Source organism: Hyla sarda, chromosome 6, assembly GCF_029499605.1.
Source record: "Hyla sarda isolate aHylSar1 chromosome 6, aHylSar1.hap1, whole genome shotgun sequence".
NCBI lineage: Eukaryota > Metazoa > Chordata > Amphibia > Anura > Hylidae > Hyla > Hyla sarda.
The window spans coordinates 201,561,076-201,586,980 of NC_079194.1; the positions used below are offsets into that span (position 1 = coordinate 201,561,076).

Sequence of the window (25,905 nt, forward strand, 5' to 3'; positions counted from 1 at the left end):
GGGCATGCTGGGAGTTGTAGTTTTGCAACAGCTGTAGTTACAACTACAACTCTCAGCATGCTCTTTGGTAGTTTGTGCATGCTGGGGCTTGTAGGTATGCAACAGCTGGAGGCACATTTTTTCTATGAAAATGTGTGCCTCCAGCTGTTGCATAACTACAACTCCCATCATGCACGGACAGCCGAAGGGCATGCTGGGAGTCGTAGCAGTGTGCCTCCAGCTGTTGTAAAACTACAACTCTCAGCAAGCCCTCAGCACACTGGTTGTGTATCACTGAGAGTTTGTTACCTAACTCAGTGTTTCGCAACCAGTGTGCCTCCAGCTGTTGCAAAAATACAACTCCCAGAGAGACCGTACATGCTGGGAGTTCTAGTTTTGCAACAGCTGGAGGCACACTGGTTGTGAAACCCTGAGTTGAGTAACAAACTCTCAGTGTTTCGCAACCAATGTGCCTCCAGCTGTTGCATAACTACAACCCCCAGGATGTATGTTCTGTCAGTGCATGCTGGTAGTTGTAGATTTGCAACAGCTGGACATTTGCAAACACCCCGCCCAATGTGAATGTACAGGTTACATTCACATGGGCGGGGTTTTACAGAGGGTTTTCTGCTGCAAGTTTGAGAAGCTGCAAATTTTCCTCCGCAGCTCAAACTCCCAGCAAAAAACTCACTCTAAACCCGCCCGTGTGAATGTACCCTAAAAACACTACACTACACCTACACAAAATAAAAAGTAAAACACTACATATACAATACATTCCCTTACACAGTTTCCCCCAGACAGCCACTGACTGTCAAGGCATGCTGGGAGTTTTGCAACAGCTGGAGACACCCTGTTTGGGAAACACTGCCGTAAGGTATTTTGGTGGTGGATGCAAATCCCCAATTTAGGCCTCAAATGCGCATGGCGCTCTCTCACTTCGGAGCCCTGTCGTATTTCAAGGCAACAGTTTAGGGCCACATATGGGGTATTTCCGTACTCTGGAGAAATTGCGTTACAAATTTTGGTGGGCTTTTTCTCCTTTTACCTCTTATGAAAAAGTAAAGTTAATATAGACAACATACAAGTTAAAAAAAAAAACACCAAGAAAAGATATGGGTGAACGCATTATACAAAATGAAACCAAATTCATCAAAGAGCGTACAGCTTATGATGAATTTGAACCATAACAACCAAAAGTAAAAAAAAAAAAAAAAGGAGGGTAAAAACAGACATAGGAAAACCATTATTGATGAATTCACCCCAGTAAGTCTGTGATGTGTATGGAGTCTTTGCAAAGGATAAAAAGAAGGGAATAGGGGAAAGTACCGTATATACTCGAGTATAAGCCGAGTTTTCAGCAGGATTTTTCGTGCTGAAAACACCTCCCTCGGCTTATACTCGAGTGAACTCTCCACCCTCAGTGGTCTTCAACCTGCGGACCTCCAGATGTTTCAAAACTACAACTCCCAGCAAGCCCGGGCAGCCATCGGCTGTCCGGGCTTGCTGGGAGTTGTAGTTTTGAAACCTCTGGAGGTCCGTAGGTTGAAGACCACTGCGGCCTTCGACATCATCCAGCCCCCCCCCTCTCACCCCCTTTAGTTCTGTACTCACCTCCGCTCGGCAGGACGTTGGAGTGCGCTGGTCCGGTGCTGCAGGACTGTCCGGTGTGGAGGTCATCCGGTGGGATAGTGGTTCCGGGCTGCCATCTTCACCAGGAGGCCTCTTCTCCGCGCTTTGGGCCCGGCCCCGGAATAGTCACGTTGCCTTGACGACGACGCAGAGGGACGTTCATTACCAACGTCCCTCTGCGTCATCGTCAAGGCAACGCCTCTATTCTGGGCCCAAAGCGCGGAGAAGAGGCCCCCCGGTGAAGATGGACAGCCCGGAACCACTATCCTACCGGACGACCTCCCCACCGGACAGTCCTGCAGCTCCGGACCAGCGCACCCTAACGTCCCGCCGAGCGGAGGTGAGTACAAAACTAAAGGGGGTGAGAGGGGGGGGGGCTGGATGATGTCGAAGGCCGCAGTGGTCTTCAACCTGCGGACCTCCAGAGGTTTCAAAATTACAACTCCCAGCAAGCTCGGACAGCCGATGGGGGGTGTGGGATGATGACAAGGGGATGATGAAGGGGGGGTGTGGGATGATGACAAGGGGATGATGAAGGGGGGTGTGGGATGATGACAAGGGGATGATGATGGGTGGTGTGGAATGGTGACAAGGGGATGATGAAGGGGGGGTGTGGGATGATGAAGGGGGGATGATGACAGGCGGTGATGATGAAGGGGGGATGATGACAGGGTGATGATGATGAGGGTGTTAATGACGGGGGTCTGGATGATGACAGGGGGGATGATGTATTTCCCACCCTAGGCTTATACTCGAGTCAATAACTTTTCCTGGGATTTTGGGGTGAAATTAGGGGCCTCGGCTTATATTCGGGTCGGCTTATACTTGAGTATATACGGTATGGAGGAGGGAGATAAATATTCAATTACAGCACATATATCCTGCTTAACCAGTGTGGATCCACTAACAGATATTGTGGGGGGGGGTGACTTAAGATTTTAACTTGATTTTTGCCATAACTCTTATATTTTTCCATCCACAGACCCAAATGGGGCTTGTTTTTTTTGGACGATCAATTGTATTGTGTAATAACACCTTTCATTCTACCATAAAATGTATGGCACAACCAAAAAAAATATTATTTTGTGGGGAAATTGAAAAGAAAACTGCAATTGTGCAATTTTGGAGGATTTTAGTTTTCATGCAGTGCACTTTATGGTAAAACTGACAGGTTTTCTTCATTCTGTAGGTCAATACGATTTTAATAATCCCCATGTTACACTCTTTTATATTATTGTACTGCTTTTAAAAAACTCCATATACAGGGCTGCATGAGGGCTCATTTTTTTGCGCCGTGATCTGTAGTACAGTATGAAGCATGAAGGTGGGCATTATTACACTGTAAGAGGCACAAAAGGGGCATCTGTACTAGGGATCGACCGATTATCGGTATGGCCGATATTATCAGCCGATAATCACGATTTTGGGCATTATCGGTATCGGCAATTACCTTGCCGATAAGCCGATAATGCCCCGCCCCCCGCACCGCCCCCACCCCACTACGTCGCACCCCCCACCGTAGTGCTGGGCGGTATACCGGTATGGATTTTTGCCCATACCGCTATACCGGTTGGGCCCCTCCCCCACCCTCCGAGTCAATAAAAAAAATGAAACTTACCCGTAATGGGGGTGGTCCGGGCCATCCATCCTTCCTGTAGTGTCCGGCGGCATTCCGGGTGGAGGGTGAACCGGTCCAGGCTGTCCTTCTCCGGGGTCCTCTTCTCCACTCCGGGCAGGCTCCGACCTAGTACGCTGCATAGACGCCACTACGCCGTGACGTCAGGTGCGTCACTGCGCAGCGGCGTCTATGCTGCGTTACTAGGCCGGAGCCTGCCCGGAGTGGAGAAGATGACCCCCAGAGAAGAAGGACAGCCCGTACCGGTTCACCCTCCACCCGGAATGCCGCCGGACACTACAGGAAGGAAGGATGGCTTGGACCACCCTGACAGGTAGGGGGAGAGAAGCGGGTGGTGGCGGCGGCCTATGGCACCGCAAAAGCCACTGAACTGCATTGATTTAAAGCACCCGCTTTAAATCAATGATCTGCAGCGCTGTCGCAGGGGGATAAATAGCCGATAACTTATACCGGAATATCGGTATAAGTTATCGGCTATCGGCCCTAACCTCCACCGATTATCGGTATCGGCCCTAAAAAAATTATATCGGTCGATCCCTAATCTGTACAGTGTGGGGCATTAAGAGGAAAACTATTACTGTGTAAAGAAAAAATTTGCACTATTACTGACAGGCAGCACTGAGAAGATTACTGTTATAGTATATGGGGGCGCTATTACTGACAGGCAGCACTGAGAAGATCACTGTTATAGTATATGTGGGCGCTATTACTGACAGGCAGCACTGAGAAGATCACTGTTATAGTATATATGGGCACTATTACTGGCAGGCAGCACTGAGAAGATCACTGTTATAGTATATGTGGGCCCTATTAACGACAGGCAGCACTGAGAAGATCACTGTTATAGTATATGTGGGCGCTATTACTGACAGGCAGCACTGAGAAGATCACTGATATAGTATATGTGGGCCCTATTACTGACAGGCAGCACTGAGAAGATCACTGTTATAGTATATGTGGGCCCTATTAACGACAGGCAGCACTGAGAAGATCACTGTTATAGTATATGTGGGCGCTATTACTGACAGGCAGCACTGAGAAGATCACTGATATAGTATATGTGGGCCCTATTACTGACAGGCAGCACTGAGAAGATCACTGTTATAGTATATGTGGGCCCTATTAACGACAGGCAGCACTGAGAAGATCACTGTTATAGTATATGTGGGCACTATTACTGACAGGCAGCACTGAAAAGATCACTGTTATAGTATATGTGGGCGCTATTACTGACAGGCAGCACTGAGAAGATCACTATTATAGTATATATGGGCTCTATTACTGACAGGCAGCACTAAGAAGATCACTGTTATAGTATATGTGGGCCCTATTAACGACAGGCAGCACTGAGAAGATCCCTATTATAGCATATGTGGGCGCTATTACTGACAGGCAGCACTGACAAGATCACTGTTATAGTATATGTGGGCCCTATTAACGACAGGCAGCACTGAGAAGATCACTGTTATAGTATATGTGGGCGCTATTGCTGACAGGCAGCACTGAGAAGATCACTGTTATAGTATATGTGGGCGCTATTACTGACAGGCAGCACTGAAAAGATCACTGTTATAGTATATGTGGGCCCTATTAACAACAAACAGCACTGAGAAGATCACTGTTATAGTATATGTGGGCACTATTACTGACAGGCAGCACTGAAAAGTTCACTGTTATAGTATATGTGGGCCCTATTAACGACAGGCAGCACTGAGAAGGTCAATGTTATAGTATATGTGGGTGCAATTACTGACAGACAGCACTGAGGAGATCACTGTTATAGTGTATGTGGGCCCGTTAAATTCAGCAGGATTCTGCTGCTCTGTGCACACGGCGGAATTTCTGTGCCAGATGTTTCCAGTACAAAATTCCATTTTCTGTGTCCGCACACGTTCATTCTTTGTGTGGAGTCTGCACAGAAGGCATAGCTGTCTATGAGACTGCACAATCTTGTGCGGTCCTTGCGCCAGCATATTATGTCAGTGTCCTGCAGTTTTCAGAATATCGGCACGGAGATTCTCCATTTGGACATTCCGTCTGTGAACATAGCCTTATAGTATATGTGGGCGCTATTACTTATAGGTAGCATTGAGAAGATCACTGTTTATCTGTGCACAGTGACTATTAAAAGAACAAGGTGACAGTATTAGGTTAGGGCTGCACGGAAAAAATGGGTCGCACAGTCAAAGATCGCCATGTTGTTCTCCTTAAATTGTGCTGAATCTCAGCTAATGTAAGTAAATGTGGTCACTAAGGTTGGGCGCGAATATTCGCATTTCGAATTTTTATCGCAAATTCGCAAATATTGCAAATATATTCAAAATTATGAATATTCACTTTTTTTTCCGCATATGTGAATCTTCGCATATCTGTTTATCTGTGCACAGTGACTATTAAAAGAACAAGGTGACAGTATTAGGTATTAGCAACCTGGAAAAAATGGGTCGCACAGTCAAAGATCGCCATGTTGTTCTCCTTGAATTGTGCTGAATCTCAGCTAATGTAAGTAAATGTGGTCACTAGGGTTGGGCGCGAATATTCGCATTTCAAATTTTTATCGCAAATATTGCAAATATATTCACCATATATATTCAAAATTATGAATATTCACTTTTTTCCGCATATTCGCATATTCCTTCTTTTCACTTGTGGGCCAATTAGAATGATGCAAATACACTTGTCAGAGGTTATCAACAACATCCCTAGCAACCAATAGTAAAGTTGACCACCCCCTCACTGTTTTCTTCCTCGAATATGCGAATATAATGGATACGTGAAATTCGCGAATATAGGACGAATATTCTTCTATATATTTGTGAAATATCGCGAATTTGAATATGGGCAATGCCGCTCATCACTAGTGGTCACACGTAGAGAAATCCAGCACAAATCAGTTCTTGCTCTTTAGGTGGTTTATTAAACACTTAAAACGGCATCATAAAATGTATGGCTTTCTGTGACCCTGTGGTCTTCTTCGACCCTGTGGTTTCCTGTGACCATACATTTTATGACACACATTACCCAAATTACCGCAGCCACAAATTCATCCTGGAAGGAATTATTACGTTTCTCATGTTGTAGTCACAGCTATTTGGGGTTTGCAGCACAGTCTCATTTACTCACATTAGCTGAGATGCAGCACAATTCAGGGAGCGCAACATAGTGATCTTTGGTCACGCAATCTGGGGACCCCATTTTTTATTTTTGCCCAGGGCCACACTTAGTCTAAAACCGCCCCTGTCAGGCCGAATACCTCTGTAATAAGTGTTCCTAGTGACTCAGAGCTCATCTAACTAAAGAACAGAGGCTCAACATATTATGTCCTTCTTTTATGCCCTCCAGGTTTGGCTCTGCTTAAAGTAACATATTCATCATTAGCAGCACAGTCTCTTAGATGGAATACTGACAATCCTGATAATAGTGCATAAAATATATTTATTCTTAAACACATAGCATAACACACCTGTCACCTCTAAAGAAGACCATGTACATGGCTATGGGTAGTTTTTGCTGGTGAAAACATTGGTGGAATTTACTAAAGTACATGCACCCTTTTTGTATATGTATTATCATGGCTTTTACAGTTTATATACAATTACTAAGCATTTGCACAATTTTGTGTGTCATTTCAATGTCCACATCATTTTTGGGGGGTGTAAAAAGGAGCTTGGTTTGAATTTCGTGACTTTTTAAAAAGTTGCTAATTTTTGGTGCAAGATTCCTCCACTGCATAAAAAAGAGAAAAATGTATTATGCATCTAACAACAATATAAATATTTTTGTGTATTTGAAAGGAAAACTTTATCTGTGGAACATTATGTTAAGCCAAAAAACAATTGGAAAACTCACCGACTGAATGTAATAGGGGTCATGCAGGGATTCTACAGGAAGGTGCCTACCAAATTTGGATAGCGGTAGGGCAGAGTTTCCATCATCCAACATAAGGGGTCTAAAAAAGAAAAGGTAAGTTCTACATGTATATACTAATCATACATTTTATTGACATGAAGACAAGCACAGCCTCTGTTCCTGAAAAAGTCCCATATATCTGTATCCACAAGTGAAACCTGCAATGATTGACTGTGTATTGTGTAAGTACAGGTAAAAGGGACTTTCCTGACCAGGCTTTATCTTGTTAAACTGGTTTTCCACATTGTACTCTGTATCAATACCTTCGGACAAACCTAAAGGTGTAAAAACCAGGAAGCAGCTGTTTGAAAATATTAGGCATAGCTTGTTTTATTCTTTTGTAACCCTTTTGTCCATCTTCCTATTATGTACCATAATCCCACATACATAATATAGTTACATACCAAGACATACCTTAAAACTTCTTAGGCCCAGTGTAACATCTGTAACAGGGCCCCACATATCATGTGTCATTACAATACTGGTGTCATATGCTGTCTTTGGATACCCTTTGGTTACCTTGAGGCACTAGGGCCTGTTTGTGAGTGCTACTTCTACAACCCTATAGTTTCCCTGGCTGTCTGCCTAGGTAGGTAAATAAAAAACATAAAGGTAAATTTGCCCTAAAATGTGAAAAATGTAATTTTGATGACCTTTTGTTGCAGGCAGCCTAGATCAACACTGATAAACCAAGTGTACACATACATTTACATAAGCATTTTAGGCTTTACTCCCATCTCAGTTCAAACTTGCAGCTTCTAGATGTGTTTGTGAAGCCAAAAACAACCAAGCCTTTTCTACACAACTTGTACAGCTCCAATTGACTTTAATGGTAGTTACATAAACAGTGTAGCTCACAATACTGTGCTGTTTTTACATCCCCTGTTAAAGACAGTAGAAGTTATACAAATTGCTTAAAACTGCTGGCTCAGTTGTTTTCGACTTCCCAACCACCTTTGGCAGCCACAAGCAGGTCGGAGCGGGTTGGCACCTTGCAGTATGTTCACAATATTATACCATTGTACCTTGCCAAACCAGCATATCTTTTAGTTGCAGCCTTAAAACAATACTGTTATGTCTAACAAAAAAAAAAATGTTTTAACATGTCAAAAGTTTTGATTAGTCAGTTCTCAGGGCTGAGACCACCATTATAAGTCTATGGAGCCAGACTCTTGCCATGAGACAGACTGATCGCTGAACACCACTATTTTTGCATCTCTAACCAGTCTGAAGAAGTCCTAAGTTCGTAGCTTTTAAATATGACTTCTTTGGACATAATTTCCTCACAGTTGATCGTTCACTAACTTTATATGATATCTGTTAGAAGTGATATAGCTTTAGTAGTGATATGGCTTTTTAATAGTTAATAAACAAAAGTGACTACTAATTTTAATAACATTCATTTCTGACTTTTTTCATGACATTTAAAAATAGTTTTTTTTCTGATTTTAAACATGTAGCTTATAGATTTTAATATGTTTCCATAACTCTTGCATATATATATATCCCTTGTGATCAATATTGGACTATTATGTTAATCTGCCTTTTTTGGGATGCTTTTCCCTTTTTCTCTGCCCCCACAATAGTCCCAGGAGCTGAGAGGGCACTTTGTACACAGTATTGTGAAAGCCAGTGGTCAGCAGATCTGACTCAGCAGGACCATTCAGTGCCCATCACTAGGGTGAGCGGGTCAGCTGACCTGCACTTGGGGCCTCGCTGAGCTTGTGATTTTGTTGGTGGGGAGTTTAGTGAGCAGGGTGGGGGGTGATCTCCTGCAGGCACTCACATCTTTCTCTTTATCCCAGTGCTGGAGGGGCCAGCAGGCAGTTGTCCGAACAGAAACTGGATTAACTGTCATGAAAAAGCACAGAATCAGGTGTTAGTTACAGAACTCACTGACCTGTCACCCTCTGTATATATCAATAACTAGAGGAAAACAACTATGAAATCCACACTTCATAAAGATGCCATTGAAATGAAATACAATATACCTTACATCATAATAAAATAATAATAGCGTGCACTAAGAATTCTTACACAATACTACAAAAGTCTTAAAATACACTGTGATAATATCTTATTAGCATATGTAAAAGACAGTGTAAAAGATATATAGATTAAGTGTCAATTCCCACGTACAGTATTCTGCGCAGATTTGATGCGCAGGATTTCAAGCTGGGCTCAGTTTACATTGAAATCTGCAGCAGAAAATCCTGCGCATCAAATCTGCACCAAATACTGTACATGTGACTAGACCATTAAGCTTCTTTAACTATCCCTAGTACTGTGTTAATATGGCCATTGGAGAACTCCAATAATAACCAGAAGGGTTGTAGGGCACGTTTTCATCCTTTACAGCTGCCCATTACCAGCTTCTTGTTGCCTTTTCCTCAACTGGATCTGATCATTGCGACTCCATATTGTCTGTAAAAGAATCCAGAGTCTACCTGCAGTGGTGACCTCATGAAGCTGTACAGTCACATCAGATAAAGTCAGTCCCCAACCAACCCCCCCCCCAGAGATGGATGACAATCTAATCTGAAGTTTTATGTATGGCCATCTTTAGTTCTTTATCCACCTGTTAAAGCTATCCAATGGTAAATTCAAAAATGAATAGTACATACTGATATGAGAAAATATGTCTCAATATGTCTCTAATTATGGCTTTAATTTTACATCATGAAACTGCATCAAAGAAGAATATGCTGCCACTATGTAAATAAGGATTATTATAAACTGCACTAAAAGCCCAATGAGGGCTAATTTTTGGGTGGCAGTGGTTCCCCTAACCTACAGTTCCTCTGCAAACATTACACATATGTTGTGACCACCACCAAATGTGCATTTGCAAACAGTTTGGTATATATATATATATATATATATATATATATATATATATATGTATATGTACCACAAATTCACATTAGGATCACTTTCAGAGATCACAATAGCTCAGTATCTGTCACAGTTCACCACATATGACATTATGACAGATCCTTTAGATTACTATTAAAACTAAGGCCCTATCTGGAGCTTTAGAGTTGGGTCACACGTGCCATATTTTACTGCGTTTTCGGCTGCATATTAGCTGTAATTGATTTCTGCTGCTGCCCATTGACTTCAATGGAGAGGAAAATATGCAGGAGCAAATACGCAGCAAAATACGGCACATGAGACCCTACCCTTCAACAGTGTATTATTTGTCCAGTTTGGCAATATTACCTGCATTGTCTCAATATTTCAGTCCAGCCAATGCTGATCAGTGAGTTTCAAGTTGACCATACGCATAAGAGAGATAGGAGCTATCTCTCCCAATCTCCACATACACATGCATGCACAGCTGAGCTAAAGGAAAAGTTGTCCAGTTGCCCATAGCAACCAATCAGCTCACTTCTTTCAATTTTAACAAGGCCTCTGCAAAATTAAAGAAGCAATCTGATTGGTTGCTATGGGCAGCTGGGCAAATTTTGCTTTGCACAGGTTTTAATAAATCTTCCCCAATGTGTTCTGAATGGTGAGAGGGAAGACATCTGCTGTCAGACACCTCTGGCAGTGGCTTATCTACCCAAACACAAAAGGATAGGGCAGTTGAAATGCAACTTGTCCAATTCTATCCAGAGACTTCTGCCATCATGGGAGAGTCAGGAGGCCACCATACACATTAGATGGCCAGTCGATGCTACAAAAATAAGTGAGTTTGGTCGACACATTTAATGTGTTTGGCCAGTTTTAGTAAATACAATATGGACCCCAAAAGAAAGGATACACTATCGCAAATATTAGTCAAAAGGTGGATCAATCTTTATTAGACAAAATACATCATATTAAAAAATCTTTAAAACAATGGCACAATTGACAATACCTGTAGTGGGAACAAACTATAGAAGGCTGACAAAATAGTAATACAGTATTAAGCATATCTAAAATAACCCACTCAAAGTAATTGCAGCAAGCAGCATAATATACAGTATATCCAGGGCTGGCTAAAGATAGCAATAAAGATTCCAGTACCAATCACATGATAAGCCTTACCAGAGCGTGTGCAAACCCCTACATATGTTTTGCTCTATTGAGCTTTTCTAGGGGGCGAAACACATGTAGGGGTGTGTACACACTCTGGTGAGGCTTATCATGTGATTGGTACAGGAATCTTTATTGCTATCTTTACCCCTCTGTTTTGTTACTTCTTACTAATGTGATATACTGTATATTATGCTGCTAACTGAAATTAGTCTTAGTGGGTTATTTTAGATATGCTTAAAGGAGTAGTCCAGGATTGGAAAACTTATCCCCTATCCTAATGATAGGGGATAAGTTTCAGATCGCAGGGGGTCCGACTGCTGGGACCCCCCGCGATCTTTAGAACGGGGCCCCGGGTGTCCAGCCAGATAGCACGTGTCGACTACCACGACACTATGGCAGAGCCAGAGATTCCAGAATGCAGCGCTCTAGCTCTCCCATAAAGTTTATTGAGGGGGCGTGTCAGCTGCCACTTTGTGCGGTGGTCGACACGCACAAAGGGAGATTGCAGGAGGTCCCTTCGGTCGGACCCCCTGAGATCTGAAACTTGTCCCCTATCCTTAGGATAGGGGATAAGTTTTCCAATCCTGGTGAACCCCTTTAATACTGTATTGCTATTTTGTCAGCCTTCCATAGTTTGTGCACACTATAGGGATTGTCAACTGTGCAATTGTTTTAACCCATCTAGGACCCAGGGCATACAGGCACGCTCTGGCTCCCTGGGACTTAAAGACATTTATGCCCGTGGGAATTCCGATCCCCGCCGCTCGCCAGGCGGGGACCAGACCGGGATGCCTGTTGAAATCATTCAGCAGGCACCCCGTGCAAAGCCCTGGGGGGATTAGTGATCTGTGACGAATCCGGGTCATACGGGTCTCCGGTGACCCGGAAAATAAGGGGGATCAGGCTGTCCAAGACATCCCCGATCCTCCTGAAGGGATAGGAGTGAGGTGGCAGGGGTGCCACCTCTCCTATCCCTGCTATTGGTCGGTCAGAAGCAACCGACTAATAGCAGGGGGGGGGGGGTTGGGTTAAAGTTCTGTTCCCCAGCTCTGCCCACCCATGTGTGGGGGTCCACTGTTCTGGCACCGTGGGGGCTTCTTCTGAGCATTGTAGTTTGCCCGCAGAGCACTTTACATCCACATATGGGGTATTTCCATGCTCAGAAGAAATGGTGTTACAAAATTTAGGGTGCTTTTTCTCCTATGAACCCTTGTAAAAGCTGCATTTTACACATTCCAATTTAACGAAAAGTCGTCAAACACCTGTGGGGTGTTGAGGCTCACTGTACCCCTTGTTATGTTCCTTGAGGGGTATAGTTTTCAAAATAGTATGCAATGTGTTTTTGTTTTTTTGCTGTTCTGGCACCATAGGGGCTTCCTAAAAGCGACATGCCCCCCAAAAACCATTTCAGCTAAATTTGCTTTCAAAAAGCCAAATGTGACTCCTTCTGCAGAGCATTTTACATCCACACAAGTTGGGGGGCATTTTCTCCCATTACCTTTTGTAAAAATTGCAAATTTGGGGAAAAATCTGCACTTTAGTGAAAAAAAAAATTAATTTACACATCAGACTTTAACAAAAACTCGTCAAACGCCTGTGGGGTGTTAAGTTTCCCAGTGAACCTTAACACCCCACAGGTGTTTGACAAATTTTTGTTAAAGTCTGATGTGTAAATGAATTTTTTTTTCCACTAAAGTGCAGATTTTTCCCTAACTTTACAACCCTTGTTACGTGCCTTGAGGGGTGTAGATTCCAAAATATTATGCCATGTTTTTTTTTTTTTTTTTTTGCTGTTCTGGCACCATAGGGGCTTCCTAAATGCGACACGCCCCCCATAATCCATTTCAGCAAAATTCACTCTCCAAAATCCCATTGTCGCTCCTGTCCTTCTGAGCCCTCTAGTGCACCCACAGAGCACTTAACATCCACATATGAGGTATTTCCTCACTCGAGAGAAAATGGGTTACAAATTTTAAAAATTAAAAAACTGGGTCTACAAGAACATGCCACTGTAAAAAATGAAGATTTTGAATTTTCTCCTTCACGCTACTATTCCTGTGAAACACCTAAAGGGGTTAACAAACCAAGAAGGGATGCAAGTAATGACGAAAATTTACCACTAACATAAAGTAGAATATCTGACGAAAAACATTCTCGGTATCAGAATGATTAGGAAAAGCATCCCAGAGTTATTAATGCTTAAAGGATAGCTCCCACCATCATGTTTTTTTTTTCTGTCCCTGCCTATTGCCCTTCTATCCCTAACACCCTCCCTGCCTTTATTTTTTTATTTTTTATTTTTTTTTACTATTTTAAAAATGGCATTTAGTCTGCCTGGTAGTGTGCTCACTACAAGGCAGACTTCCCCAGCAGGCACCACGTCACTGATGCCTGCTGGGGGTCAACTTCCACCCTTAGTTCTCCTAACAGGGTGCCTCCAGCTGTTTCACCACTACAACTCCCAGCATGCCCTGACATATATTGGCTGTGCTGGGAGTTGTAGTGGTAAAACAACTGGAGGCACCCTGTATTGGAAGGCAACCTCCGTGGCTCTGTACCGGGCGGACATCGGTGGGGAGCTGGAGCTGAGCCGGAGCCCGGCCATGGAAGGCGGCAGCTACACCGGAGTGGAGCCGGAGGGGCCCCTGTGGTCCCTGGAGTCCCGGACTTCCCTCAGGCGGCTGCTGAAGAAGGACGTGCGGAGCCCCTTCCAGCTGTGCTTCTCCCTGCACCAGGCCCACCCCCCGCCAGGGCTCTGCTGGCTGCCGCCGCCCAGGACAGGAGCTTCATAGGAGAAGGAGTGAGCTGGGAGCTGATGGGGAATCAGTAAGAATTTTGTAGTGACGTCACTCCGCACTGCATTCGGCCACTAGGAGGGCGACACCCCTAGTGGCCGAACTTCAAATTGCTTTTAAAATGTTTTAAAAGCATTTTTTTTTCATAAAAGTATATTAGAGATATGTTGTAGTACTTAAGTACTACAACATATCAAAAAAAAAATTTCAAGACAGTGCCCATTTAAAGTGACAGTGGTCAGATGTGCAAAAAATGTTCTGCTCCTTAAGTTCATAATGGTCTGTGTCCTTAAGGGGTTAAAGATTTTTTTATATGATGTATTTTGTCTAATAAAGATTAAAGGGGTTATCCAGGAAAAAAACTTTTTATATATATATATATCAACTGGCTCCAGAAAGTTAAACAGATTTGTAAATTACAGTAACCCCCCGACCTACGATGGCCCCGACATATGATAAAATCGACATACGATGGCCTCTCAGAGGCCATCGCATGTCAATGTCAGCATCAACATAAGATGCTTTTATATGTCGGGGCCATCGCATTAACTGCTATCCGACAGCGCAAAATGCTTAAGCTGCTGTCGGATAGCAGTGTAATGTGCCCCAGCAGGTTCACTTACCTATTCCTGATGCTCCGGGTCCACTTCGCGATCCTCCGGTGTCTTGCACATCTTCTCCAGGGTCCGGGCCTTGCTTTCCGGCGTTGTTATTACGTCACTACGCACGCCGCGCCGGCGCAGCAGCGTAATAACGTCACCAGAGAACGAGGCCCGGACCCTGCAGAAGATGCGCAAGACACCGGAGGATCGCGAAGAAGACACCGGAGCAGCGGGACAGCATCGGGAGCCCCTGGAACAGCAGCGGGAGCGGTGAGGACCTGGTGCGGAGCGGCGGGGACAGGTAAGTACAACTTCCTATACTTTACATTGCACGGATCCCTCAACATATGATGGATTCGACAAACGATGGGTCGTTTGGAACGAATTACCATCGTATGTTGAGGGACCACTGTACTTCTATTAAAAAATCTTAATCCTTTCAGTACTTATGAGCTTCTGAAGTTAAGGTTGTTCTTTTCTGTCTAAGTGCTCTCTGATGACACCTGTCTCGGGAAACGCCAAGTTTAGAAGCAAATCCCCATAGCAAACCTCTTCTAAACTGGGCGTTTCCCGAGACAGGTGTCATCAGAGAGCACTTAGACAGAAAAGAACAACCTTAACTTCAGAAGCTCATAAGTACTGAAAGGATTAAGATTTTTTAATAGAAGTAATTTACAAATCTGTTTAACTTTCTGGAGCCAGTTGATATATGTAAAAAAGTTTTTTCCTGGAATACCCCTTTAATTCACCTTTTGACTAATATTTGCGATAGTGTCTCCTTTCTTTTAGGGTCTATTTTCTTCTTTTTTGGACACTACTGTGTTTATATATTCCCTTGCAGTGGGTTCACCCTAAAGATTGTCTTTAGGAGCATAAGTACAATATACTAAAGATGTTCTGTATTTGCATGCCAGAGATAAGGCCTTAGATACGTACACAAAAAAGGTGTGTCCAGCTCCAAGGAAAAAGTCATTTATAAAGCAAGACTTTATTCCATCATCTTAAAACCAGAATTGACATGACATATTAAAAGAAATAACTCCAACGTGTCTCGAGTTGTGATCTAGCTTTTAGTCATGGCACACAGTATAATACAAATACACCTCTTTATATACCTGTGTCCAGAAGAAACGTAAGACAATCAGCAGGAAAGCAGGTGAGGACGCAGAAAGCGTGACCAGAATTAAACGCTGACGTGTTTCGTGTCCAGCTTCAAGGTAAAAATCATTTAAAAAGCAAGACTTTATTCCATCATCTTAAAACTTCCTGGCAGTTTGATTCTGGTCACGCCTTCGGGGTCCCCACCTGCTTTCCTGCTGATTGTCTTACATTTCTACTGGGCACAGGTATATAAAGAGGTGTAATTGTGTAGTACTGTGTGCTATGCCTAAGAGCTAGTTCACAGCTCGAAACACGTCGGCATTTTTTCTTTAAATATGACATGTCAATTCTGGTTTTAAGATGATGGAATAAAGTCTTAATTTTTAAATGATTTTTTCCTTGGAGCTGGACTCACCTTTTTTGTCTGACTGTTTACCACACGGGATCCGGCCTGCTGCCTTTCTGTGCGCTTGGATCCAATTTGCCTCCTGCGCTACATTGTCCTGTATGGTTTGTGAGCTGATGTGCATTTTTCTTAGACACTTACCTTGTTGATGATCTTTTGCTGTTGTGAATGGTTTTGTCTCAACGAAACAACCTCTCGCCACAGGACTTCATTCTGCCTAGCAAAAGAAAAGGCAAAATGCCAATAACAATCAAATTACTGTGATCCCTTATAATAATCACTGCTGTGTCTGGCAATTGCCACATTTCTACTAACCCAAATTTAGATCACTTTAGAACCCTATTTCTCAGTCCAGTAGAACTCCAGGGCTGTTGCTTACATCATACAAATTGTAAAATGTGGCTATTTTACAGGTGTGAGTAAGAACGGTCTTGTGATTAGACCACATCTGAATGTTGCCAGACCAAATGTGGGTTTTTACTGTAGTGGTCAGATGTAGTATCAGTATTGCACGGTAATAAACAGAATTTGATAACATTTTACCCACCAGGTACAAAACCATTGGCTTCAAAGCATAGAACATATCCTGACAACATTTTATGTACAATGAAGAAGGAGGGCAAAAAAAAACGGGGGCCTCCAGCTGCTCCAAAGTCAAATTAGTAGAAAAATAAGTAAAACTTAACTTTTAATCCATGCCACCACTAAGAGCCAGATTCGTTTCGAAACGCGTCGGTTACCTGCACATCATCATTTTATTCATTATGGATATCCTTTGTTTTTAAAGTATGGATTAAAAGTTAAGTTTTACTTATTTTTCTACTAATTTGACTTTGGAGCAGCTGGAGGCCCCCGCTTTTTTGCCCTCTCTTCTTCATTTGTATCCGGGACACGGCCCGCTGTTTGCTTGCCTTGCTCTCCTACCCTCACTGGATCTTCAGTCATTGGACTCCATAGTGGTGAGCTGAATTATATATATATATATATATATTTTTTTTTTTTTTCTCATTTTATGTATCAACATGCAGCTTTTATTACAGATGATCAGATGCAGTAGAGTATGTCTGTGGAAAATATTATTTTGGTACATTAGCATTTCATTTGTACCAATATGCTGCATCTATTCAATGACTATGAATTTTCATTAATTAATGTCAAAATGTAAACGTATCTATTCATACAGTATATATAGTAATCTAATGAGTAATCGCCATGTCCTGTTACTAAATATTCACTCAAGACACTGTAGCTGTAGAGTTTCCTTATTTCCCTAAACCAAATTTACAGAAACAGTAATATAGAAGCTTTAAGTCCTTTACCTTTAACACCACATTTTATTATAAGGTATTATAAAAGATCATTCACTTCCACATGTGCAAAACATAAATTCCGTCACCTATATCTCTCAAGTATTTTCAAGTAAATTGTCACCTTAGCCATAAACGCAATACCATTCATAGTTAAGAGATATCCTCATCCTCATGTGTAGAGCCGTTCAAGATAACAAAAATGCAATGAGGTCCACTTGTACAGGGTTACTAAGAATATAGCCCATATATCATGAATAAATATTTAAATTTGCAAATCTCAATAGTGGTATGGTGCGACAATGTAGTGCAAATACGGGGGCAGCATATATTATATCTTCTCATCTTTACAATACATTCTCATCCAATAATAGCCTCATTTGCCAGCTGATACCTGATAATTATTATTTATGTCATAAGACAAGTTATGTAGATATGCTGCTCCATCTGCAAATTTCTGTAGGATAAATAACACCCCTGATGATTGCCTTATCAGCGAGAAACACGTTGGGATCCTGGGCAAGTCTTATAACATAAAAAATGATGGTAAGGTATCAGCATAGTGGTTGAGAGGCAAATACATGAGCGAAATAAATTATGAAATTTACATTTTGCAAATATGGAGGTGAATGGTTTTTTATAATACAGTGATCATGTGATGTCTACAGGCACTACAGAACTCACTGTTTCATATCTTGCATTTGGCACTCTGTGTTCTCTTGCTGACTCCGCAGGCTCTGCACCTCATACAGTAGTCTGCTCACATCCTCGTGACGAAGTTTTGTCTCCTCACTTTTCACAACAGACACCTGCACAGAATGACACAACTTTATTAACCAACTTTAACCGTTGGGTGTTTTTTTTTTTTTTTTGTATTTTTATCAAATCTCTTTTTATTGAAGGAATAACAAAATGCATGTGGAAAATAATCTGTGTGAGTCAATGAGTATCAGATTACACAAAGTACCAAAGTAATATCAAAACAAATTCAAGAAAAATGGAGGCAAATCAGTAGGCAAAGTAAACTGTTGTTTTTTTTTTTGTACTATGTAAATATAGTTCAGAGCTGTATTCAAGAATTCCCCTACTATAGTAACCAATCAAAGCTAATGCAGCAGGTGGCAAGAATGCTTTCAGGAATGGTGACCTGGGAACTCACTGTCTAACAATTTTTAGGGCGGGTCAATTTTTCTCCATCTGCTTACATTTATTAAAATTAAAACAGTGATCTTCATTTTTGGCTTAAGCCACCATAAACAGTGAACAAATAGAGGAAGGAAGATACAAATAAGGGGGGGGGGGGGGAGTAGAAAAGAAATAGGGAAAAAGGGGGGCTGTATGTTTGAAGAGGGGATTACCCTATCAGTTATTCTAATAAGTGAAAAATGTGCACTTTTAGTGGTGCACAGGTAATAGGGATATTTCAGCGCTGTCCACAACCAAGGTAAAAGATAAAAGTATTTATTACATGTAACGCGTTTCAAGGACGCTCCGTCCTCTTCCTCAGTTATTGTAATAAAGGACTATTTGAGGGTGTCCATATTAGTCATTATTTAGCTCTGTGTTTTGATTAGTATTTTAAGCCAAAACCAGCAATGAAGCTAAGAAACTATAATGCACAGATATGCACCTTTTCTGTATTTTGGACCCAAGTTTTGACTAAAGTACTGACCAAAATATAATGTGTGAATAAACAGTTATATACATCTGAGATCTGGAATTGAATCTAAGGGAACAGGGTGGAGTTTAAAGAGTCCTCCGAGTTATACCACAACGCAGTAAGACCCTCCATCTTCATGATGTCATGAACTCGACGCACCTACTGAATAACAGTTGTGGGAGGAATTGGTCCTAACAACTGTGGGGCTAGGTGACAGTCAGTTGTAGTATTTCTGGGGTAGGTATATTAATATGTAAAAGAAAGATGGCCGGAATCTCTCCAAGGAAAGTCCAGTAATTTGGCATGAAATTTAGCGAATTCCTGATAAGATATATAAGAAAAGTTGCACAACTTCTGATCTGAGTGATCAATAGGGATCAGGGAGTTGTGAATCCTTAACACTGCAATGAAGGGACAGAAATGTGTGATGTCCCAGTACAGGACATGGTCCTGCACTACCCTTAGGCCCTGTCAGGTTGAGACCCTCAATGACCTGGGGGCTTCCATGCAGGGTCTCCCCCAGTTGTTTCCAGAGTGTAGTGTGTATTGCTTAAATGCCTAGACAGTATCCTTATGTATAGGTAGTACAAAGGACCTGTGAGAGGTTGTCTCAAAGACATGTAAGTCTGTCACATTTTATTTTATGCAGTCACATGATTTGTTGTCACATGTTCTCCCAGAGAGCATCAGCTTAACCTATGACCCACAGCTTGACCAATGGGTTTAGTCCAGCCCCCCACTATACAAAGGGGCAGCCATTACAATTGTCTCTCTTCTCTTCGAGATTCCATCTGCTACTGAGCACAGCAACCACCAGAGATCTCAGTGCAAGTGATCAGCATCTGGAAGACCCCAAAAAGCTACAGTCATTCCAGTAAGTCTCAAGTCTATGTTTGCTGTCACTAAAACTAGTCAAGTCCTGCATATAGTCAAGTCAAGTCCAATCTCGAGTCAAGTTAATTACAAGTATACTGGTCCAGCAAGCTGCGAGGTCCTTCTGGGTCCTGGCCGCCACCTCTCTGGGAAATCTGGCCTTAGCTGTGAAGATAATTCCATCTGTATTATACTCTGTAAAGCCGCCATTTGACCATAACTGGTTGTGGACTCTCATTTCACTATTAGTAACTGGGATAGTGGAGGAACTGGGCGTGTGGTGTTCCAGAACCCTAAAAGCACAATGGCGTCACAAAGACTAGGGTTTAACAACATCTTGCCCCCGGGGTTAATATCATCTGATCCCACCACTCACACCACTACACCCGTGGTCCCGCCATGTGGGTCACCACAAATGCTTCATACACTTATGTTCACCCTGAGTCCTAACAAACAGAACAAGACTCTCTTGAAAGAAGTTAGGGCTTGGGATCACTCTTGAGATGATGGTCTTTGTGATGATGATTTCGATTAGAATATAAAAAGTGAATATTCATACTATATTAAGAAAAAATAACATGTGGTAGGTTCTTCTTAGGCTGTAACTCCTTCGAAATAGGTGAAATGACTGACATGAATTGTAATGGGGTTCCTCAGGGGTAAAGTTTGGGCACATATGTTTACTTATGTCTATTTTAAGACTGTATTATTACTGTATACAGAATTAAAAAGTGGGTCATACCTTCCTCTTGATATGCTCCAGCAGATGTTCATGTCCCTGCAGGAAGTACAGATGCTGAAACTCTGTGTCATCCCTCTCTGGCTTCACTAGTCCTCCCTGTTCAATATTCACTACTTTTCTAAATCCATCTAAAATAAAAAATAGAACAAATATTAGACTGGGTTCACACTTTGTTTTTGAGCACATAAATATGTCAAAAGATGCTCCAAATGTAAGCCCAGAAAGTATCAATAAGTATAATGGGCCTGAGGTATGTGTACAGAGTGTATTCACTGTATTAAAAGGTGTGTTTCAATACAGGGAACAATAAATTAATATATTTTATTATTGTCGTCAATGGGCATTATTTGCAATTGTATAAGCTTTCATACAGCTGTAAATATGCCACAATTTTTTCATATGGTAATAAATCTTTAAACTGGCCTGCCACAGTAAAATGCACTTAGTATACTTATTTAATTCATATTCACAGAACTGAAGCTAAAACATAATAATAATAATAATAATAATGTTGTATCTGTGTCCTACTTTGTAAAACCCTTGTACACATGATGTGGCATTGGCTTTACTCAAAACTGAAGACTGGCCACAAGCTGAGCATGAAAAAAGTGGCCACATCATTCTACAAAAATCTATTTCTACTTCAGATAAATAAAAAAAATGTTTTACTTTCTATAAATGTTCCCACTTCTTTGTCCCAGCCTCCACGGTGGAGCAAGTAAAGGGTTAACAATTCGTATTTTCTTTGTACACTTACACATATTTAGCTGCCTCACAAAACTGGCCATGTTATTGTGCTTGAAGTACTTGGGAAGGACTTCCTTGGCAAACCTGCCTTGGTCGAAGACATGGAAACTGGTTCCATTCTGAAAAAGAGTAAAACAAGGACAAGAACAAGAGAAAAGATGAAGAAACATCAACATATATGTACCAAGCTGCTCATTGCTGTAACCCAAAGGATTATACAACAATCAGCTATAACATTAAAACCATCTTCCTGATATTATGTTAGGGCCTGTTCACATCTATATCACAGCAGTACGCCGTGAGATACCTTTAAATGGTACCTAAACATACGCTGAGATATACTAATAGACTTGTAAGTTACTAAACCTATGTTAGCTTTGACCTTTATTTGTCCCCTGTAACTATGCGTAAAACAATTTTTTATAATAAAAAAGTTCTACATGTACAACTTTTCTGTACCACAAAAAAATCGTATGCTGTGGTATACATTTTTTTTCTCCAAAAAAGTATATTAGTAATGTATTGTGTGGTATGGTGTGGGATTTGTTTAAGACATATGCCAAGATGTTGGCAGCAGCAGATCCTGTATATCTTGCAAGTTTACAGGTAGGGCCTACATGGATCTGACTTGTTTTTCCAGCCTATCCTACAGATGTTCCATCAGATTGAGATCTGGGGAATTTGCAGGTCAAGTGAACACCTTAGACTCTCAGTCATACAATTCATATTATTCCAGGAGGTCACTGCCATTTAGGAACACCAACGCCATTAAGAGGTAGACATGGTCTGCAATAATGTTGAGCTAGCTGGCAATTTGTGCTATGGTAACTCTTCTGTGGGATTGGATATGAAGCAGAAGCATTTGCTTCTCAAATGGATCAATGATCATTGGACTCCCATGACTAATATATCCCACTTCTTAACGGGTACTAGTGTCACAAGATAAACCTGTGGTTTTACTGTTATGGCTGAACAAGGCATATTTCACAGTACCACTGAGACAGTCGGGATCCCGTTCCAGATATTGCGGGGGTGTTTCAGTGGTCGGATCCCCTGCCATCAGCTACTTATCCCCTATTCTGTGGATAGGGGATAAGTCAATTGTCGCTGGAGTCCTCCTTTAGTAATATCTCTGTACATTGCTCTCTCTCTTCAGCTTTCCCTCAAGCCAGACTAGAGTCCCTGTCCCAGCCACTAAAAAATACCCCATTACCATGATGCTGCCATTACCATGCTTCACTGTAAGGAGGATATTGTGCAAGTGATGAGCAGGGCCTTGTTTCTTCCAGCTATGATGGTTAGAATTGAGGCCAAAAACTTCAACGTTGGTTTGATCAGAACAGATAACCTTGTTTCTCACAGTCCTTTAGGTGTTTTGCGAAAAAAGGAGAAGCTTTTTTCAGGTCACTCTGCCTTACAGCCCAGACTGTTGGAGTGCTGACTGACCTTCAGGTTTCTCACATAAGCACAAAGTATCTTTTAACCCCACCCATAGGGACTATTTGGGTTCTTGATCAGCTCTCTTATCAAGGCCCTTTACCCCGATTACTTAAGTTTCGTTGGGGCGGCTGACTCTAGAAAGTGGCCCAGTTGTTCCAAACTTTTTACATTTAAAAATTATGGAAACCCCTCTGCTCTTGGAAACTTTCATTGTATCCGATTTTTTTTGCACCTTTCTCTAGCTCTGTGCCTTCACACAATCCTGTCTCTGAGCTCTACAGGCAGTTCTTCACCCCCTCATGGCTTGGTTTTTGCCACATGTAGACATGGATGTGTCTTTCCAAATCCTGTTCAATCAGCTGAATTTACCAGAAGTGACTCCAATCAAGGTGTAGAAACATCTCGCAAGAGAAATGGGAGGAGCCAGAACTAAATTTCATGAACTGAATACTTCTGTCAGTACAAAATTTTAGTTGAAATTGCGAAAAATTTTATTTTTACTTCTCATCTATATTTTTCAAGGCATATTCAAGGCAGGAACCTAACATAATCTGGAAAAGATAAAGGGTCTAAAAACTTTCACAATGCAGTTATACAGCATACTGTGTGGGAATAAAATCCTTCTTCCAGGAAAAATGTTCACTTGTACACATAATACTTTATTTTTCCATAAGAATTTGAAGTAAGGATTTAGTAGTCAATACAGAGCATACACAATTAAACATTTATTGTACATGGTAAAAAAAAACAATCTTGCTGATTAATAAAAAGGTATCACATTTATACAGTTGATTCAATAGTTGCCCAATAATTGGAACCATAGTGGGAGATTTATGAAAACCTGTGCAGAGGAAAAGTTGCCCATAGCAACCAATCAGCTTGCTTCTTTCATTTTTAAAGAGACCTCTGAAAAATGAAAGAAGTGATCCAATTGGTTGCTATGGGCAACTGATCAATTTTTCCTCTGCACAGATTTTGATCAATCTTCCCCATAATGTCTTATGTGTCCGCTATAAACTGGACATTTTTCTTATTATTATTTTTTTATATGAGATGATCAGTGCCAGGCAGCTGCTGCCAATGCAAATAACAGAGGCATAGATGCTCATGACAAGAATATTGGGGAAACTCATGAAAGACTGCATATCATTTTTTTGGGCGTAAAAAAAGTAGCAAATGTTCTGTGTTTCGCACAATAAATTGTGAGTGTTGGCAATTTTTTCAAACTTTTTATGACAGTTAGCATTGATACATTTCCTCCGTGGTTTTGCCTCTGTACAAATCACTAGTCAGACCACACATGTAATATTGGGAACACTTTTAATTACATGGATATAAGAAGTACATGGCTGAACAGAAGCAGGTGCAGAGAAGATAATTAAGGGAATATATAGACTTCTTATCATGATTTAGGGGGTAGGCAGGGAGAAGTGAGCCCTAAGCTGTCCCTAGAAACACTCTCCCTGCGTACTTGCACATCTGCCTTAAACAGCAAATTGACAACTTGGAGCCAGTCCTTTCCTGCAATAGCGTCAAGGTCAACAAAACAAACGGAACTGTACATAGTCGGGGAATAGGTCAGGAACATAATGAGAATACAATAACCAGAACAGATATCTAAAAACTAACAAGGCGGGATATAGCAACAAAACAGGTCAGGAAATCAAGAGCACTATTCACACTGGACTCAGAACAAAGAACACACTAGGCTACAAACAGATACAAGTTCAGAGGACACAGACCGGTGTTAAAGTACAGAGGACATTACAGACCAATGGTAATGTACAGAGGACACTATAGATCAGTGATCATGTACTAAAAACACTAAGGATCAGTAATCATGAACACACTACACTCCCCACTCCAAACATGGAGGGACATCAATACCAAAGCCAAATAGACTCCTAGTTAGCAGGCACTCTCTACCGAGTGATCAGGGTACTGGTCTAGAAGGAAACAGAAATAGTAAATACAAGTAAACATGGGTACAGGACTGATATAAGGCACAGTGTGAACATAGACTAGGATATATAAAGATGAATGCAGAACAAACATTCAAAATACTAAAACCCGTCTTAGAGGCGATATAATTACAATGTACAAATATATAAATTGACACAACAGAGTTCTTTGTATTGATGTTTTATACCTAGGCTGATAACCATGACAAGGGGGCATCTTCTACATGTAGAAGAAAGAAGGTTTTACCACTATCACAAACAGGGATTCTTTACTATAAGAGCAGTGAGACTATGGAACTCTATGATACACGATGATGTGATGATTGATTAATTGAACATGTAAAAGAGGGGCCTGGATGCCTTTGTGGATAGATATAATATTGCAAGTTATAGTTACTAGATATCTGAAGGTGGGTCATTTACTGGGGATTTATTCTGCCTTGTCTTTTTTCAACCCTATGAACTATGTAACTATGAATCACACATCCATCAAAACCCATCCTGTCTTGACTGCATATTTGTGGAACCGGTTATACACTTTTTGCCAATTATATGAGATGTGAGGTGCCCCAGTGGAGAACTGTTCTTAAAGTAATGACAACCAAATTTTTAATATGTCAATTCAGTTAGGAATAGAATTGGTAAGGAATAGAATTGGAGCAATGGCTTAGTTATGGTACTAGCAGGTCATAAATAAATAAACTTCAGACAGATTTACAAAAGGAGGGATAAGAAGGTGCCTGAGATGGCTTATGTTTTAAGGAAACAAATGGCCAGGCATATTGAAATCCAGCATGCCTAATCTTAAAGGGAATGTGTCACCAAATGCAATTTTTTATTTTTTTTAGAGGTTAAATAATTTTTTCCCATTTTTTTAAATATTTTTGGAAATCTTTTAAAAAAATGACTTGTCACAAAATATGAAAAATTAAATATCTAACAATTAATTTGACTTGACATATCTCCCACTGTTGACCAGCAGATCTTGCCCGTCTACCTTCTTCCTCTGTCTAAGTGCAAAAGGAGAGAAGGGAGGGGGTTTTGTTGTTTTTTAAAAAACCACTCTTACCATTTTGTTGGTGTCTAAAGAGT

The 25,905-nt window shown here is 41.4% G+C and overlaps 1 protein-coding gene and 1 long non-coding RNA gene across 5 annotated transcripts in view; one reads left to right on the top strand and one right to left on the bottom strand.

Moving 5' to 3' along the window:
• The window catches only part of HSF4 (heat shock transcription factor 4), an 87,536-nt gene that overhangs the window by 15,651 nt on the left and 45,980 nt on the right, over positions 1-25,905 (bottom strand). For all 4 annotated transcript variants that reach the window (XM_056526248.1, XM_056526246.1, XM_056526247.1 and 1 more), the window contains 6 exons: positions 21,423-21,531; positions 20,666-20,793; positions 18,075-18,199; positions 16,225-16,300; positions 8,943-9,007; positions 7,097-7,196 (listed from right to left, as the gene is read on the bottom strand). In XM_056526248.1, the coding sequence (XP_056382223.1) occupies positions 7,097-7,196; positions 8,943-9,007; positions 16,225-16,300; positions 18,075-18,199; positions 20,666-20,793; positions 21,423-21,531 (603 nt within the window). The remainder of the gene's footprint in view (positions 1-7,096; positions 7,197-8,942; positions 9,008-16,224; positions 16,301-18,074; positions 18,200-20,665; positions 20,794-21,422; positions 21,532-25,905) is intronic.
• Positions 7,086-21,511, top strand: LOC130276619 (uncharacterized). The gene is made up of 3 exons (XR_008845190.1): positions 7,086-7,210; positions 19,835-19,924; positions 21,433-21,511. It is a non-coding gene; the product is annotated as an uncharacterized LOC130276619 (long non-coding RNA).